General features: G+C 51.2%; 3 protein-coding genes across 7 annotated transcripts; 1 reads left to right on the forward strand and 2 right to left on the reverse strand.

The window, feature by feature from the left end:
* Positions 1-1,175: 1,175 nt before the first annotated feature.
* Vpreb3 (V-set pre-B cell surrogate light chain 3) lies at positions 1,176-4,425 on the reverse strand. The gene is made up of 2 exons (XM_052744661.1): positions 4,320-4,425; positions 1,176-3,556 (listed from the first exon to the last, which is right to left on the reverse strand). Exons 1-2 carry the CDS (start codon positions 4,369-4,371, stop codon positions 3,237-3,239), a joined length of 372 nt encoding a protein of 123 aa, XP_052600621.1. The 5' UTR covers positions 4,372-4,425; the 3' UTR covers positions 1,176-3,236.
* Positions 4,426-8,975: 4,550 nt separating this feature from the next.
* Positions 8,976-11,198, forward strand: CUNH22orf15 (chromosome unknown C22orf15 homolog). 5 transcript variants are annotated; one of them, XM_052744657.1, is made up of 5 exons: positions 8,976-9,084; positions 9,474-9,560; positions 9,649-9,774; positions 10,012-10,086; positions 10,160-11,198. In XM_052744657.1, exons 1-5 carry the CDS (start codon positions 9,060-9,062, stop codon positions 10,297-10,299), a joined length of 453 nt encoding a protein of 150 aa, XP_052600617.1. In that variant the 5' UTR covers positions 8,976-9,059; the 3' UTR covers positions 10,300-11,198. The 5 variants fall into 5 exon arrangements, 4 of the variants coding, with proteins under 4 accessions (XP_052600617.1, XP_052600619.1, XP_052600616.1 ...); XM_052744659.1 differs by having other exon boundaries at positions 9,673-9,774; XM_052744656.1 differs by lacking the exon at positions 8,976-9,084 and having other exon boundaries at positions 9,440-9,560.
* Positions 11,199-11,314: 116 nt separating this feature from the next.
* Positions 11,315-13,148, reverse strand: Chchd10 (coiled-coil-helix-coiled-coil-helix domain containing 10). The gene is made up of 4 exons (XM_052744660.1): positions 13,006-13,148; positions 12,581-12,788; positions 11,584-11,731; positions 11,315-11,486 (listed from the first exon to the last, which is right to left on the reverse strand). The coding sequence occupies exons 1-4, from the start codon at positions 13,044-13,046 to the stop codon at positions 11,467-11,469; spliced, it is 417 nt and encodes a 138-aa protein (XP_052600620.1). The 5' UTR covers positions 13,047-13,148; the 3' UTR covers positions 11,315-11,466.
* Between the last annotated feature and the right edge of the window lie 2,828 nt (positions 13,149-15,976).

Below are 15,976 nucleotides of genomic sequence, written 5' to 3' on the forward strand. Positions count from 1 at the left end.
GACAGGCTCCAGAAAGTTTACCTAATCGCCATCTCCTGCAGTTAGGCCAGGAAGGTCTTATCTAGTCATATCTCCTGCAGTTAGGCCAGGAACCTGTTTTTTGCAAGGTTTGATAAAGTAAGGAAGGTCACACAAAATTCAAGACACAGCTGTCCGGAGTTGGTCTCTAACACTCCCCAAGCACTGAGGCTTCCCTAGACAGAATGGGCACATTTAAAGAGAGAAACGCCCTCTGAGATAAGGGGTTCCTTTTCCTTTTCCCACGTCCTAGGACAAGTCTGAATTTGTTTGGCTTCCCCACCAGGTGTCGCTGTTTACTCATAAAAAGCAAAAAAAAAAAAAAACAGACTGCTTTTTTATTTTTAATCAATTTATTTATTTGAATTTTAGATAGGGTCTCACAGTGTAACTTTGACTGTCATGGGATTTGCTATTTAGACCAGGATGTTCTTGAACTCAGAAAGATCTGCCTGCCTCTGCCTACCTATTGCGGGGACAGCACCACCACACCCTGCCCAAAATTGTCTTTTGAGGACAAGTGGCAATCCTCCAGTCTCAGCCTCCCAAGTGCTTAGAGCTCCCCGTGCCCCGCAAACGCTCTTGAGTTGGTTGTTAAATACACCAGTGCACCCCTAGTCATAACGAGCATTTAGTAATACTGATTGAGAAAGTGAGGCCCAGCAGTGCCACACTGAATGAGAGAGTTTGGAGATGGTAAAAACTGCTGGAGAGGAAGTAAGGAGAGTTGAGATGATCTGTCCCCAACAATGTGTTAAATGTTGCCAGACTGAAAAATCCAAAGATTTGGAACCCCGGACTTCCCAACTCTCTCGGGAATCCATAGCCACCAGGGCCTGGGCACAGGACAAACGTTCCGCGTGGTCAGGGTTGGCCCGCGAGTGGACACAGATCCACAAACCAGGCGGTGACACAGCTCCCCATGGACTTTAAGCCAACTGGGGCATCCACACCCTGGTCCAGCGGAGCGACAGGTGTGGGTCCGCTGGACTGGGATGGGGTGAGGGGTGGGGCATCTGGGTTGGGGTGAAACTGCACCCAGCTGCCCTGCACCCGCCCTTCCGCTCCCCCCTCCCCCCTCCTTCTCCCTCTCCCCCTCTTTCTCCCTCCTCCTCCCTTACTCCCCCCTCCTCCCTCCCCTCTGCCCCTCTGCCCATCCTCCCTCGAGCCGTGGGCACTTCCGGGACCACTCTAGGCCTCACGGAGGTCTCAGCATCTGTGCTCCTGCTGAGCCAGGCTGCTGGTTAGCAGGGTGTCCCCGCGTCCTGGCGGTGGGGAGAGTAGAGTGGAGCCCGTGTTGGACAGAGTGCGCAAGAAAACAGTAAGGTTGGGAAAGGCGAGTCTAGAGCCTCAGATAACTGCTGCACCTTCCCTGAGGCTGGAATCTAGCTCCTTTGTTTCAAGGGTAACCCTTGCCTTGTCCCGTCGTCCCCCGACCCACCACCGCGCGGGCGCGCACGCTGCCCACATAAAACTGCAATGAGATAAAGGGAGATTAAAGGTTGAAGAGCCCAAAGATAGTCAAGACTGTAAACTGGACCCTCCTAGGACTCTGGATCCCCTAAAGGCTGCATCTAGGTGCTCACCTCCAAAAGTGAGGCACTTCTTTTTCTTTGTTTTTCGAGACAGGGTTTCTCTGTGTACCCCTGACTGTCCTGGAACTCTCTGTAGACCAGGCTGGCCTCGAACTCCCAAAGATCCGCCTGCCTCTGCCTCCCCAGTGCAAAGATTAAAGGTGTGCACCATAACCGCATGCCTTTGGCGTGGGGGAATGTGGTATTGTGTTCCCCGAAGTATTGTGCATGCTAATAAACTTATCTGGGGTCAGAGACAGAACAGCCACAATATTAAACATAGAGGATAGGCAGTGGTAGCACACGCTTTTAATCCTAGCATTCCAGAGGCAGGAATCCATGTGTTCAAGGATACGGCTCCCAAGAAGTGAGCCTTTAATCCCAGGGAGTGATGGCAAAAACAGAAAGATATATAAGGCGTGAAGACCAGAAACTAGAAGCATTTGGCTGGTTGAGCATTTGGTTGGTTAAACTTTTAGGCTTTTGAGCAGCAGTTCAGCTGAGACCCATTCTGGATGAGGACTCAGAGGTTTCCAGTCTGAGGAAACAAGACCAGCTGAGAAGTTGGTCAGGTGAGGTTAGCTGTGGCTTGTTCTCTCTCTCTGATCTTCCAGTTCACCCCAATACCTGGCTCTGGGTTTGATTTTATTAATAAGAACTTTTAAGATTCATGCTACAGGGGAAGGGGGACACTTCTTAGAGACCAGGAACAGGAAAGAAGTTGGATATGTCCTCCAGCCCAGGAATTTTATTTTGGTTTGAGACAAGGTCTCACCACATATCTACCCTTGGCTGTCTGGAACTCCCTATGTAGACCAGGCTGGCCTTAAAGTCACAGAAATCCACCCGAGTATTGGAATGAAAACCACATGCCACCACACTGGCCCAGGAATCTTTTTGAAGGCTCCAATCCCACTCAGTTCGGCTTCTAACAGCAAGATTTGCCCTGCAGTTAATTGTACCACCCCTTTGCCCATGACTACTCAGGTGTGGTTACCCATCTGTGGGAAAGCAGTAGAACACACTGTCTCTGAGGGGGAGGGATGCTATGGGATCTGTTACCTGCTTTCAGTGTCCTCATCCCTGGCCCTCGGGGCCCTTCAGAGAACACCTGCGGCTGACCGTCAAGGATCAGGGGAGACTTGTCCAGAGACTTCAGGGGGAGAAGCAGGGGCTGCCCCTCCCCCAAGCCGTCAGCATGAACTCTATGGGGACCAGCCACCCAAGAACAATGAGCGTTGGACCACAATCAGCCATGCGGAGCTGGTGGCAGGGTGGGGAATGAGGGGGTGAGGAGGGACATGTGGTAAAGGTTAGTTCCTTTTTCTCTACCTTCAGTTCATGAGATCACTGGGAGGTCAGGCACCAAGCTAAAACCCCTGGGGATCGGGACAAGGCTGGGCCTGTTCCCTAAGGGTCACAGGTGTTTCCTCTTTTGACAGCAATCACCAGAACCTCAACTCCCATGTCCTTTGATTTGTCGCTTTTTTTCTCCCAGGATCTCGTGGTCATCGAGACTGTGGTCGGCGTGTTGAATGTTATTAACTCATATTGCAGAGGAAGGGAAGCAAGACTTAGAGGAAAATGAGAGGTCAAGGGCAGAAGTAGGGGACAGACAGACGACGTTCATCCCATACCCCAGCCCTAAGGATCGAAGTTATAGGCTATGGAACAAAAGTAGTCCGCATCGTCCTCCGGCTGCACAGGGCTGATGGTCAGCACACAGACATTGAGGGCCATGTCCGTGGTAGCTGAGAACCTGTCCGGAATGTCATCAGGCCGATAGTGCTCCTCTTCTGAGCAGTAGTAGAGAAGATGGGGAGCACTGCCTGGGCGCTGCTGATACCAGGACACACCAAAGTCCCCAATGGTGGCATGCTGGGAATTGATTGTGCAGCCGAGTTGAGCCACTTGGCCCGGGAAGACCAGCAGTGCGTCAGGATGGGTCAGGGTTGTCTGGAAGCCTGAAAGATACAGACCCACTGAGGGCTAGCCTGGGCCCCTTCCTGCCTTGCTATGAAGATTTTGTTAGACACCCCCCCAAGGAGATTCTCACTCCCATCCTCTTCATAGCCCAGTGCCATAGGACTGGCCCTGGATGGAGCATGGAGGGCCTGGTTCCATGAGACTTAGTATGCGCTCTCTACAACTCTATTCTCCTCTGTGAATGAGGGGTAAGTGGCCCCTAAATTAGCGTTATTGTCATGTCTCCAAGAATCCATACGCAGCGGAGAGCCTAGTATTCAAGCACGAAATGGCACCTTCTATGCTCCTCTAGTACCTACTCTCCCCTACTCTGTGGCCCCCTACCCCTCAATCTAATCGCTGTTCTAAACCCTGGCCACAGGCTAACTGCCCCCTGGAACCTTCCAGGATGCGTAACCATCATGTTAGTTTCAAGCTTCTGGCCACAGAGGATGGTCTTAAAGGATCTATGGAGAAGGGGACTGTCCATATTAGCTTCCCCTGTGAGAAGCAAAGGGGACTAGTCGTCTCTTCAGAGACTCTAAAAGGGTCAGAGTGTCGGGAGACCCACAAATGGAGAAAGCAAGATCCACACAGGAAAGTGCCTTGCCCCTGGTCCTGGACAGAGCTGCCTGGAGCCTAGGCTCCACTCCACCTCTATCCCCCTCCTAGGATCCGCCCCATTGGCCCTACTGATTTTTTCTTTGCGTGGGTTTTCTTGAGCTAGTGCCAACCCCCACCTCACTCCCAGAGGAGTCTTACCTGCCAAGAAGGCTCCAGTCAGAAGGAGAGGCAGGCAACCGGGGCAGGCCATGGCCAGAGGCAGAAGGCTGACCTGGAGTTGTTCTGCTGGGCTGTGCTCTGGGTGCCTGTGGTTACAGGGATGGGGAAGCCTCTGGCCCACAACAGAGCATGCAAATCAGCCCACTGATTGAAGAGGGAAGTGTGGGTCTGGGGCCAGTGTCAGGCCCTGCCTTCCAAATGTCCTGACAGCAGAGCCAGCGGGAGATCAGAAGTTCTTCACGTCCAGTTCACATCCAGTTTCTGTAAGTCAGAATTCCCCAGAGAGCCCCCTCATACTCTTTTCTAGTCCTTAACAGTGGCTATCCACTAGAACAGTGGTTCTCAACCTGTGGGTCCGAACCCCTTTGGGAGTGTTAACCCTTTCATAGAGGTCACCTAAGACCATCAGAAAACACAGATATTTACATTATGACTCAAAACAGTAGCAAAATTATAGTGATGAAGTAGCAATGAAAATAATTTTCTGGTTGGGGGCCACCACGACATGAGGAACTGTATTAAAGGGTTGCAGCATTAGGAAGGTTGAGGACCACTGATCTAGAATGTCCTCAGAAAGGCCCAGGTGTCCCCAGCTTGACACTGTTGAGGGTAAAGGCCTAATGGGATGTCTTTAGATCAAGACTATGCCCTTAAAGGGTATAGAGGGGCCAGAGATTCGTCTCTCTTGCTACCCGGCCTGCCATGACCTTGCTCTATCCCATACGCTCTGCCATGATGCTTCCATGGCATGCTGCCTTATCATGACAGGCCCAGAAGCAATGTGCTGTGAACTGAAACTCCAAACCTATGATCTAAAACTAACCTTTCCTCTCTAAGTTGATTATCTCAGATAGTTGTTACAGGCATGGGAAATTCATACAACCTCCCAAGGAACAGTTGTTCTGGTTCCTACCACATTAGATTAATTTTGTTTGCTGTAGAAATTCTACTCTAAGTAGAATGTATGTATGTATGTATGTATGTATGTATGTTTGCACAGTGGTGCACGCCTTTAATCGGTCGGCCACGTGATTCTGAGATGGGGAAGGAGACCAAAACAACAGTACAGGCAAAGGCCACTCTCAGAGCTTAAGGCTCCCATCTTAGGCTGTCCTTCCTTCCGGAGTATGGCTCTAGGTGCCACCGTCTTCACACGGAACGCATCTCGGTTGTGTTCTGTAGGACATAAGTCCTCACAAAGGAGCCTATGCGTGAGTAAGCTCTGGAAATACCACTTGCTTCCACAGTACTGTTCTGAGGCCTGAGATGGCTTTTAAAATGTGGTAACATTTAAGATGGGCACAGTGGCACCCACCTCTAATCCAAGCACCTATCAGGCTAAAGCAAGAACTCTGAAGGAGGAAAGAAACTAATGTCTATACTTTTTTTTTTCCTAACGGATTTACCAATAAACTTGCTTCAAAAATACTAAGTTATATATCAAGCTAAAACTTAGCTAAAAAAGCATGCCTCTGCCAGGCAGTTTAGAGAGACAACCCTGGCTGACAACACCAATTAAACCCCGGGCCTCTATCAGAAAGAGCATCATTCTGCCAGTCAGACAGGATGATCCTGGTTAACAGCTGCCCAGGAAATGCAGTTGTGGTCTGCCTCGTGATAACTCTGGCAATAATTTTACATTGGAAATCTCCCCATTCATCCAAACAAACCAACCTTAGGATTTCTGTCTCTGTAAAAGATGTTTAATTGCTCCAAGTGTAACTTGGGGCCATGAAACTATAGAAGTAGAGAGGGATTTCTGTTCAAGGCTCATTCCCTTTTGTGCATTAGTTGGAACCAACCATGCACTATTATTAAAGAGTTTTTCCATCATTTATTTCTAAGTGGTGGAGTGATTTCTCACTGGGAAGGCAGATTAATTCTGTAACATCGTGAATCAAGGCCATCTGGGCCACATACAAAACCCTGTCTCAAATAACAGTCACAACAAAAAAGGGCTGTGAAAGCCACAGTAACCACAGAGTCACAACAAGCCCGCTCAGTCCTGGTGTGTATTTTACAAATGGAAATAGTGAGGCTAATACAAAAGAAAAGTGTTTGTCTAGGGGGAAAACGGGTCAGTGGTGAGCTAGATGGAGGACCCAGATTTCTCCCGAGTTACCCATCGAGAAATGTGCCCGCGGAAGGCAGAGCAGCCAGCCTGACCACGCAGGTGCCCTTCTGACACTGTGCTTGGAGGCTCCGAGTGGAGACTCGGAGAGAGAACACCATGCCAAAGCAGAGAGATGGGAAACCATGTGAGAGAATAAAAAAGAAAGAATGAGGAATCGCTTTTAAAAAAATCAATTAAGCCGGGCAGTGGTGGCACACGCCTTTAATCCCAGCACTCAGGAGGCAGAGGCAGGCGGATCTCTGTGAGTTCGAGGCCAGCCTGGTCTACAGAGTGAGCTCCAGGACAGGCACCAAAACTACGCAGAGAAACCCTGTCTCGAAAAACAAAAAAACAAAAACAAACAAACAAAAAAAATCAATTAAAGGATAACCTCAGAGATGGAAACCGAAACCAAACACTGCGTATGAGAATGTAGAACCCAGGAGCGAGCCTGGGAGGAGGAGAAGGAGAGACAGGCAAAGGTAGGCCTGCGGAGAGAAAGCCAGAGCTGCTCAGAGAACTGGGATTATAGCTCAGTGTGGAGCACTTAGCATTTGCGTCCCTGGATACAGAAGAAGTGTGGGGGTGGGGGTGGGGATGGGGATGGGTAGCAGGGACGCTAACTGGTAGTGAGAAATCACAAGCAGGTGCTTCTGGCCTGCTAAAGCTCTAGGAGGCCCAGGGCCCAAAGTAAAGCAACACAAACCGAGTACACACTGGAAAACACACGAGCACGCCCATATAAAGTTGAACACGCATTCACCTGCATTTCTTCCTGTGGTCCTCACTGGACCAGAGAAATGAAGACTGCCCCCACAAGAGCAAGTAGACAAAAGTTTCTACTGGCTTTTATTCATAATCTCCCCAAATTCCACAGCAACAGCAGGTGAGCGGGTGGGTCAACTCCTGGACACACCAACGACAGAACACGCTTCAGCAATAAGAGGGAAGCAACTACTGATCCCCACAGCCTGGATCATGTTGAGTGAAGAGACCGTGGGCCGTATGCTCTGAGCCCACTTATGAGACACCATGGAAAACGTGCGGAGGAAACGGCTGTGAATGGCAGGGACTCGGGCTGATGATATGAACCTCAACAACACTTAAAGATGAAGGGGACTTGGGGAGCTAACACTGCAGGAGGGATATAGCGTGCTGTAGCACACTAGGAGCCACTCGAGACGGCTTGAAGCAAGGGGAAGTATTTAAAGGTGACATGGATCACATAAGGGATTTGGAAACACTAATCCTTGGCTACAAGGATTAATAACAAGGGTGGCCCGTGTCCAAGACTAAACACACAGTTGCTGGGTGGATGGGATGGCCTTGCAGGAGGGTTTCTGCGTGAGGTTGTGGTGGCCTTTGTGCAAAGTTGTGGTTGTGGCAGTCTTTTGTGGTTAGTTCTTGTCATTAAACGAACATGCATGAAATCCCCAACGGTAGTCATCCAGCTTTAGTTACTTGGAGTAGGAGGATGGAGGCTAAGGACTATTTCTCTCTCTCTCTCTCTCTCTCTCTGTCTCTCTCTCTCTCTCTCTGGTTTTTCGAGACAAGGTTTCTCTGTGTAGCCCCCAACTGTCCTTAGAACTCACTCGGTAGCGCAGGCTGGCCTCGAACTCAGAGATCCGCCTGCCTCTGCCTTCCAGGTGCTGGGATTAAAGGCGTGCGCCACCACCGCCCAATGGTTAAGAACTGTTTTTAGTCTCACGATTCCAAAGAGTCACCTATGGAAAGGGGGGATGGAAACAGTCTGTATCCTGGTTGTGGTCATCAGAGACTTGTCAAAACAGTGCCAACAAGATGGCTCAGTAAGGAAAGAAGCTTGTCACCTAAGCCTGACGACCTGAGTTCAATGCCCGGGACCCACAAGGTGGAAGGAGAGAACAAGTTATCCTCTGACCGCCACACATACTCACTGTGGTACATGCATGCATACAAAAACACACACACAAAATAAATAAGGGTAAGTAATGTTTTCTAACTTGAAAGCCTTCCAAAGGGGAACATAAATTATACCTCCATAAACATGCCTAACAGAAGACAAGAGGAAACAGGAACAGAAGAAAATAATTGGCAGGCTGGGAGAGGGGAAAAGAAAGCCACACAGGAAGAGGTCATTGGGTGAGTGGGGCCTGCAGAGATGAGTGTGGGAGGGTGCTCACACCCCTGCAGCCTGCACAGTCTCTCTCCCTGGTAGGAGACCTGGTCTCTGAAACAGTATCCTGGCATCCTAGGGACCTCTGTCTGGAGCCTCCAAGATGGGCCTGACCAGAGCTCCACCTGAAGGCCCGCCCTAGTAGGTCCAGTTACTAGGATACTGGGGATAAAGCATTTCCTGCCTAGATGTCTTGGCAGCTCCCACTGCCATGGAGACCATCGGGAGCTGAAGGAGCTGCGGACACCCAGAAAGCAGCACAAGAAAAAGGAGGCCAGTGGTCTTGAACTAGCTGAGCAAGTGGGTGAGCAGGGGCCAGACCCGAGCCAGGAGCCAAGCCCACCTACTCAGCATTCCTCACACGCACAGTTCCCAGGTGGGAGCTGTGGAAGGAAGCAGGAGGAGGGGGTTCAAAGATCCATGGTCTGTCTGTCTCCTTCCTTCTTCAGCCATGTTTATCACTGTGATGTTTGGAGGTAAGCAGGGTCCTCTGTCCCAGAACACAGGGGCCATACTTAAGAGTTATTCGTCCCTCTGCCCGAAAGACCTAGGAGGGAGAGATACAGGCTAGGAGGGGGAATGGGAATTTGAGAAAGCTGTTCTTATGGGGAGGCAAAGCAATGCCAGGACAAGGGGCAGGGCCAGAGTCTGGGAGGACTTCAGCTGTGGTCCTGAATCCTCTATAGAGCAAGAGATGGATGGAAGGGTCTCCAGTGTGGTCCGAGCAACATTTGCCTAGGGTATTAGGCCTGAAGCACAGTACTAGCCCCATAATCCTAGTGCCATCTCTAGGTATGGGAGTGAAAATGCTCCTAGTTGGGGGAGGCTGCGATGTCCTACCCACTCAACTATGCCCCTCCCTTAGCTGGTTGTCAGGTGCTGGTGAACACCTGGTGCAGTCTGGTGACCTTCATTATGCATCTGAAACAGAAAGTTCAGGTCCCCCCAGAAGGTGAGAAGACCTGGGGGCCCTGGGGAGGAAGGACTGAGGGTCCCATGCCGGGGTGCAGGCTGCCCAGTTTATTCCCATTTCTGCCCAGTAACCATTGCTCTTCTGGCTGAAGACGGGCATCTGGTGAGGCTGGAAGAGGGGATCGCCCAGGCCCCCTCCATGGCCTGTTCCCTGTTACAGGAGCAAGGGACCTATGTCCTGGTACAGATCACTGGTGAGTGGGGCCCAAGACTCTCCGGTGCAGCTATGTTGACTATAAAGGAGAGACAGCAGGCCACAGACCAGCTAAGATCCTGTTCAGCCTCAACCTTGGCTGGTTCCTATACCCAACCATCCCTATCCAATGCCTGTCCTAACCCCCAGCCTGGGCCAGGAAACAGACACAGAATAAAATGTAGGATGGGGACCACCAAGACAGTTTAGGGTCCTTTGCTCTCTATATACTCTTCAGGAGGGAAAGATGGCACTCCCACCCACTACAAGTCCCTACTGGACAACCTAGATGACCACTGTCCCGAGTTAGCAGGTACGTATCAAGGTAAGTGGGGGTGGGGGCACATCTATGCAGCTCCCAGCAATGAGATTCCTGGGCTTTCCAGAGGAGCTGGACTGGCTCTCCGGCTTTCCGGCTACAAGCAATAGTCAGAGAAGACGCCCAGGCATTCGGCGTGGCCACCGGGAACAAGGCCCCCCTTCAAGGTCTCGAAGGGTGGTCTCCCTACCATCTAGAAACCGCTAGCCGGAGCCTGAGCCAGGTACAGAAGAGTTATGGAAACTCAGGAAGATCCAAAAGGGGGGGAAGCCCTTCCTGAGAGACACGTGTGCTGAGGGGTACAGCTTTCACACATCTACACACCCAGGACAGTACACACTGTTCCTAGAGATAAGTCCCACTATACCGCTGGAGGATAAGCATCCTAAAGGCAGACATGCTATGAGTTTAGGAAGCTGGTACACACTTCTCCAGCCTGGCACACCGTAGGTGCTCAATGCACAGCTGCTGACTGTGAAAACAGCAACAGTGTGTGATGAAACCGTCTGTGCTGGGGTCTGAAGGGCCTGCTTCCGTCCCAGCAGGTCCTGTGACCTGGCGCGCCACGGCCAAGTGGCCCGGCTGGACGTGGATCCAAGGGGACTGGCCCTGACCTCTGCATCATGATCAACTGCACACAGACCGCAGTCCAGCGGGACTCCTCTTTCAGAATCTGGCATTACTAAGAAGTTGCATCAGCAAGAAGGGAAAGGTCACAGACAGGATGCGAGAGGCCCCTCCACCACTCCCCCCATTTGAGTGCAGAGAAAAGGATCCAAGGACAGAAACAAGAAGAGTGAGGGGGCCGAAGGTCTGTGGGGCAGACAGGAGGCTCCTCTTGCGGTTTCAGGTCCCAGGGACTAAGGCCTCAGCCCTCTCTCCCCACTTTGAGATCCCTAGAGGAATCTGTCCTTGGCTATTTACAATGTAGATTATAACAGGGTTCCTCCCACCCCACCCTAGAAGTTCAAGGACAGCCCAGGGTTACACAGCAGGAAATATTCTCTCTCTCTCCCTACACACACACACACACACACACACACACACACACACACACAAAAGGAGAGGGAAAGAGGGAGAAAGAGGAAAGAGAGAGGGAGAGAGAGAGAGAGAGAGAGAGAGAGAGAGAGGAGACTTAGCACACTATGTCTCCATTCACCCATCTCCCCTGATCCCACCTCCCAGCAGCAGACAAGGCAGTCAGTTGGGACACACAGCAGGCTGTGTTCTAAAGTAAATGCTTTAATTGAACATTTATGTCTCTTGTTAATCTGTGGGGTGAGAATTACCCTCCTGACTCCCAGTCCCAGGTACAATCTCATCTTGGTCAAGCTGTCGGTGAGGGGTTACGGTGAGAGCAGGCCCACGGCCTCCTCAGGGCAGAGAGCTCAGACCTGTGGAAGGAACCACAGCATCGAGCGGTGATGATGATCAGCAGGGTACCAGAGGTCTGTCCCTCCCAACCCCACCTGTATCACCCCAACCACTCACCATGATTGTATTTGCATTGCTTCAGGGCCTCGCTGAAGCCCTCACACAGGGTTAGGTCACTCTGAGTGGTTGAGCAGTCCAGGAACTGTTTGATCTCATAGGAGCAGGGCCCCATCTGTAGGGGGTGAGAGGCAGGACGGGCAGGGGCCTGGGGGGGAGAGTGTAAGAGTCAACACGGTCAGCCCGAGGTTGGTACCCAAACTTAAGTACCAAAGCTAGAGGCTTACTGCCTCTACCCACATCCCTAGCCCTGGTCCCTCAAGAATGGTTCAAGGCAGGCTGAGTGACCCAGGGCGAGACTGCCCCCGTCCGGCCTCAGCGGCATCCCTGGCACAGGGTGAACCAGCGGCCTTCTATAGGTCACTCAACAGATAAGAGTTTTCTTTCTGCCTCAAAATGGACATGATGGGCAAATGCAGGAAGGGGAAGGGAAGGTTCTAGAAAAAGCTGTACACTACATGTGTACACAGAGTATATATGCCCTACTCCAAGATACAGCACCTTCCTGGCTCAGTCACATTGAATCTCATGACTCAGGACTCACACTGCTAACTAGCATCTGGATTTGGTTCAAGACTCGTGGGGAATGGAAGAACCCTAGTGGGGCACAGGTCACCAGGAAACAGATGCCATGATGGGCTTTGGTGAGAACAAGGGCTTGGGAAATACTGCATCTCTCCCTGCTCCACTAGGGTTAGGTGTCCTTGGAGAAGTCTTGGCGCTCATCTGAGCTTGGATTTTCTCCGTCTTTCAAGGACTGGTAGGTGTCAGTCTCTAGCTGTCAGACATTTTGCCCGCAAACGAAGGCTGGGGCGAGCTTTCCAGCTAGGGGACAGTAGGCTTAACAACCACGAGGGTTAGGACCCTCTTTTGGTTAAAGTCCTGGGCCTGGGGCAACTCTGAACACACTGGGTCACCCCTTGCTGGACGCTTAAGCGGTTCCTTTAGTCTCCTTGAGCGAATGCTGCCTCCGTTTCTCTTAAATCCTCTTGCTCACCTGCTGGACGGCAGGCTGGGCAGGCTCCGAGCTTCCCCCACTGAAGGCGCTGGTCAGGGCATTACCCATGACATGCCCTACAGCTGAGCCCACAGCTACGCCAGCTGCGGTGGATGCCATCTGAGCCATAAGGCCCGGCTGGCCCGAAGCGGCAGGTGCCGGGGCGGGCGCTGAGGGTGGTGGGTGAGCAGGAGGGTGGGCTGGGCGGCTGCAGGAAGCAAAGGGAGGCAAGGTTAGTGTTCCCGGAACAAGCCCCTCTGCTCCGGGGACCAGGGCGACCCTCGTCTTAGACTCGTGTTTCTGCGCCCCGGTCCTCCCCCAAGCCAACATGGCGCAGCGGCTTCCAAGGTCATTCTGCGGACGCCCTTGGGAGACTTCCCACGCTTCCCTCGCCCCTTCCCACGGGGTCCCTGTCCCCCTCACACCTGGCCGGCCTGGCCGCCGCGCTGCGGCTTCCCCGAGGCATGGCAGTGGCAGGACCCAGGAGGAGCAGAGTCAGAAGCGAGGACCGTAGCGGCCGCTCAGTGCGGGAACAAACGCTGCAGCGTGCGGCGAGTCAGGTGAAATGGGTGGGACCCGAGGCGGGGCCTCGGGGACACGCCCACCAGTGGGCGGGGCAAGCCTCCCCCTTCCAGTAACCTCCTGGATTAGGGCCCCTGAGCCATCCTACTGCGGGGAGGAGCTATGAGGGTCCTTGAGACTCCGGTCCGAGTTACAGACCCCGAAGGCTTAAGCAGGGGCAGCGAGGGCAGTGCTTTCTGTTAGGACTATCTCAGATCCCAAGGGGTTTGTCACGAGCCCTGGAAGGAAGAAGGGACACATAGGCCATCATCGGAACAGGGAACGGGAGATTCCAGGCCCGGCTTCGCTCCCTGACTCCTGTCACAAGATAGGGTTTGACAATAACAGTTCCAGGATCACCAAAGGACTAGATCCCAAAGGCCTTCAGTGGTGCGTTATCAGAATCTGAGCTGGGAGGTGTCTCGATCCTTCTGTTCCTTCTTCGATTCTCACAGCACGCTGGCATCCTTGAACTATGCCTGTTCCAAGTGTGCCCAGGGTCCTTAACCCTGAGACCACCATACCGCAGGCACGGGGGCTCCCGGCATCCTGGGATATAGCGCCAAAAACTGGTAGTGTTTTTGAAACATTCAAGCCGTCCCAGAGGTGACCTCAGTGTCTAGAGGTGTTTGCCAGCCGAGGTCAAGCCAAACCTAGAGCTTATCATTTTTAGAACCTTTGACCTTTATTTGAGAGCAGCTCCTTCGCTGTCCTCTGGAACTTGGCTTTTACGGTCTTTCCTCGGAGACTTTTGGCTAGGGTCATGACATATAACCTCTGGCAGAAAAAAAAAAAAAGTTAAAATAGCCGGTGGTGGTGGTGCATGTCTTTAATCCCAGCACTTGGGAGGTAGAAGCAGGTGGGTCTCTGTGAGTTCGAGGTCGGTCTGGTCTACAGAGCGAGTTCCAGGACAGCCACCAAAGCTACACAGGAAAACCGTGTCTCACCCCCCCCTCAATAATAATAATAATAATAATAATAATAATAATAATAATAATAAAGTAACCTCTGGTCAGAGTAGGGTGGGCACAGAGGGACCATAATTTCTTTCCCTACTTCTGTTGGATACAGAAGAGATCACCTGGCACCAAACATTCTATAAAAGCAAAAGTCTCAGGAACAAGGAGTCAAAACTATTCAGGACTGCACACCGGACATGAAGTCCATGCCCATTCCTGTGTCCCAGACCTTGTTTCTTTCAACAGCCTCTGTAGCTGGCCCTCTTCAACCAGGACTTCAGTTCTCTTCTAAAGTAGGGTCCCCACCTGTCTGCAGGGTGGATTTTCCCAGTGAAGCGAGCCGCTAAAGGATGAACCACTCTTTCCTCAAAGAAATGCCAGGCTTTGCTCCAGACCCACTGGCTTATAGGTCTGGTCTCTGCTTACCTGGTATCCAGTGGGCAAGTGGTAACATCTTTCCAGGTTCAACTTCTTCTGCAGGCATCTGTGGCTATCCCACCTGTATAAATGCAGCCATCTGCCCTTCCAGATCCCATACCAGGGATGGTAATGCCTTAGCCCTTGTCTGATAAGCTGCAGGTCCCTCAAAACATGGCCATGCATCCCTGGCAACACGGAAGACTGTTTATGTGCTGCACAAATGAATGTTTTAGGGTTTGGGGGGTTGCTTTGTTTTGTTGAGATGGGGTCCCTCTATGTAGCCTCACTGTCCTGGAACTCACTCTGTAAAACATGCTGGCCTCAAACTTACAGAGATCCACCTGCCTCTGTCTCCCAAGTATTGGGATTAAAGGTGTGCATCACCATGCCCAGAGAAGAGTTTATTTTTAAAAGGCTATACTTCATATGCATCAGAAAATGTATGAATACCTCATCCATTTCATGATTTCTTTCTTTGTTTTGCTTTGGGTTTTGTTTTTTTTTGTTTTTTTGTTTTTTTTTTTTTTTTGGAGACAGGGTTTCTCTGTGTAGGCCTGGGTGTCCTGGAACTCACTCTGTAGACCATGCTGGTCTCAAATTCACAGAGATCCGCCTGCTTCTGCCTTCCAAGTGCTGGGATTAAAGGCATGAGCCACCACCGCCTGACCATTTCAACACTGCTACAATGAGGCTGAACCAGACCTTGACATTCTAGACATGATATGTGCTTGTAATCCCAGTATTCAGATAGGCTAAGACTAGACTCTGAAGCTGGAGGCCTGCCTGGGCTTTGTTTATGCATAGGAGACTCTATCATGAAAGAAAGACAGACAGACAGGAAAGAAGGAAGAAAGGAGAGATGAGGGGGCCAGACAGGAAGGGAGGAGGAAAGAATGAAAAGTGCCAGCCATTAAAAGGTGAGGCTTTTTAAAAGATCGCAGACAAGCAAGTAAAATGCACTGCTCTCTGACCCCAATTGCGCATCAGCTCAGGGCCCTGCCTGCCTGCCTGCCCTCCTGATTCTTAGCTTTGGAGGTTTTCCAGTGCAGTACATTTCATCAAAGAGAATACACAGCACAGTTGTGGTGTGGGATATTTGTGTGAAGGTATATTGCTGTGATTGGTGTAATAAGAAGTTGAATGGTCAATAGCTAGGCAGGAGTTGTAGCTGGGATTTCCGGGGAGAGAAAGGAAGAAGAGGAGGAATCTAGGTGAACAGGAAAGGAAAGGAAACAGGGGGTGCAAGATGGAAGAGAGGTAACACAATGTGATAGAATGTAGATTAATATAAATGAGTTAATTTAAGTTATAAGAGAGAGTTAGGAGCAAGCCTAAGCTATAGGCCGAGCTTTCATAAGTAATAATAAGTCTCCATGTCATTAGTTGTGAGCTGGCGGCCCAAAGGGAAGTCTGTCTACACAGCTGGGCACCCCCTGCAGAGATGAGAGTGGATGAA

The sequence above is a fragment of the Peromyscus californicus genome, unplaced genomic scaffold (assembly GCF_007827085.1).
Source record: "Peromyscus californicus insignis strain IS unplaced genomic scaffold, ASM782708v3 Scaffold_19__1_contigs__length_69161282, whole genome shotgun sequence".
Taxonomy (NCBI): domain Eukaryota; kingdom Metazoa; phylum Chordata; class Mammalia; order Rodentia; family Cricetidae; genus Peromyscus; species Peromyscus californicus.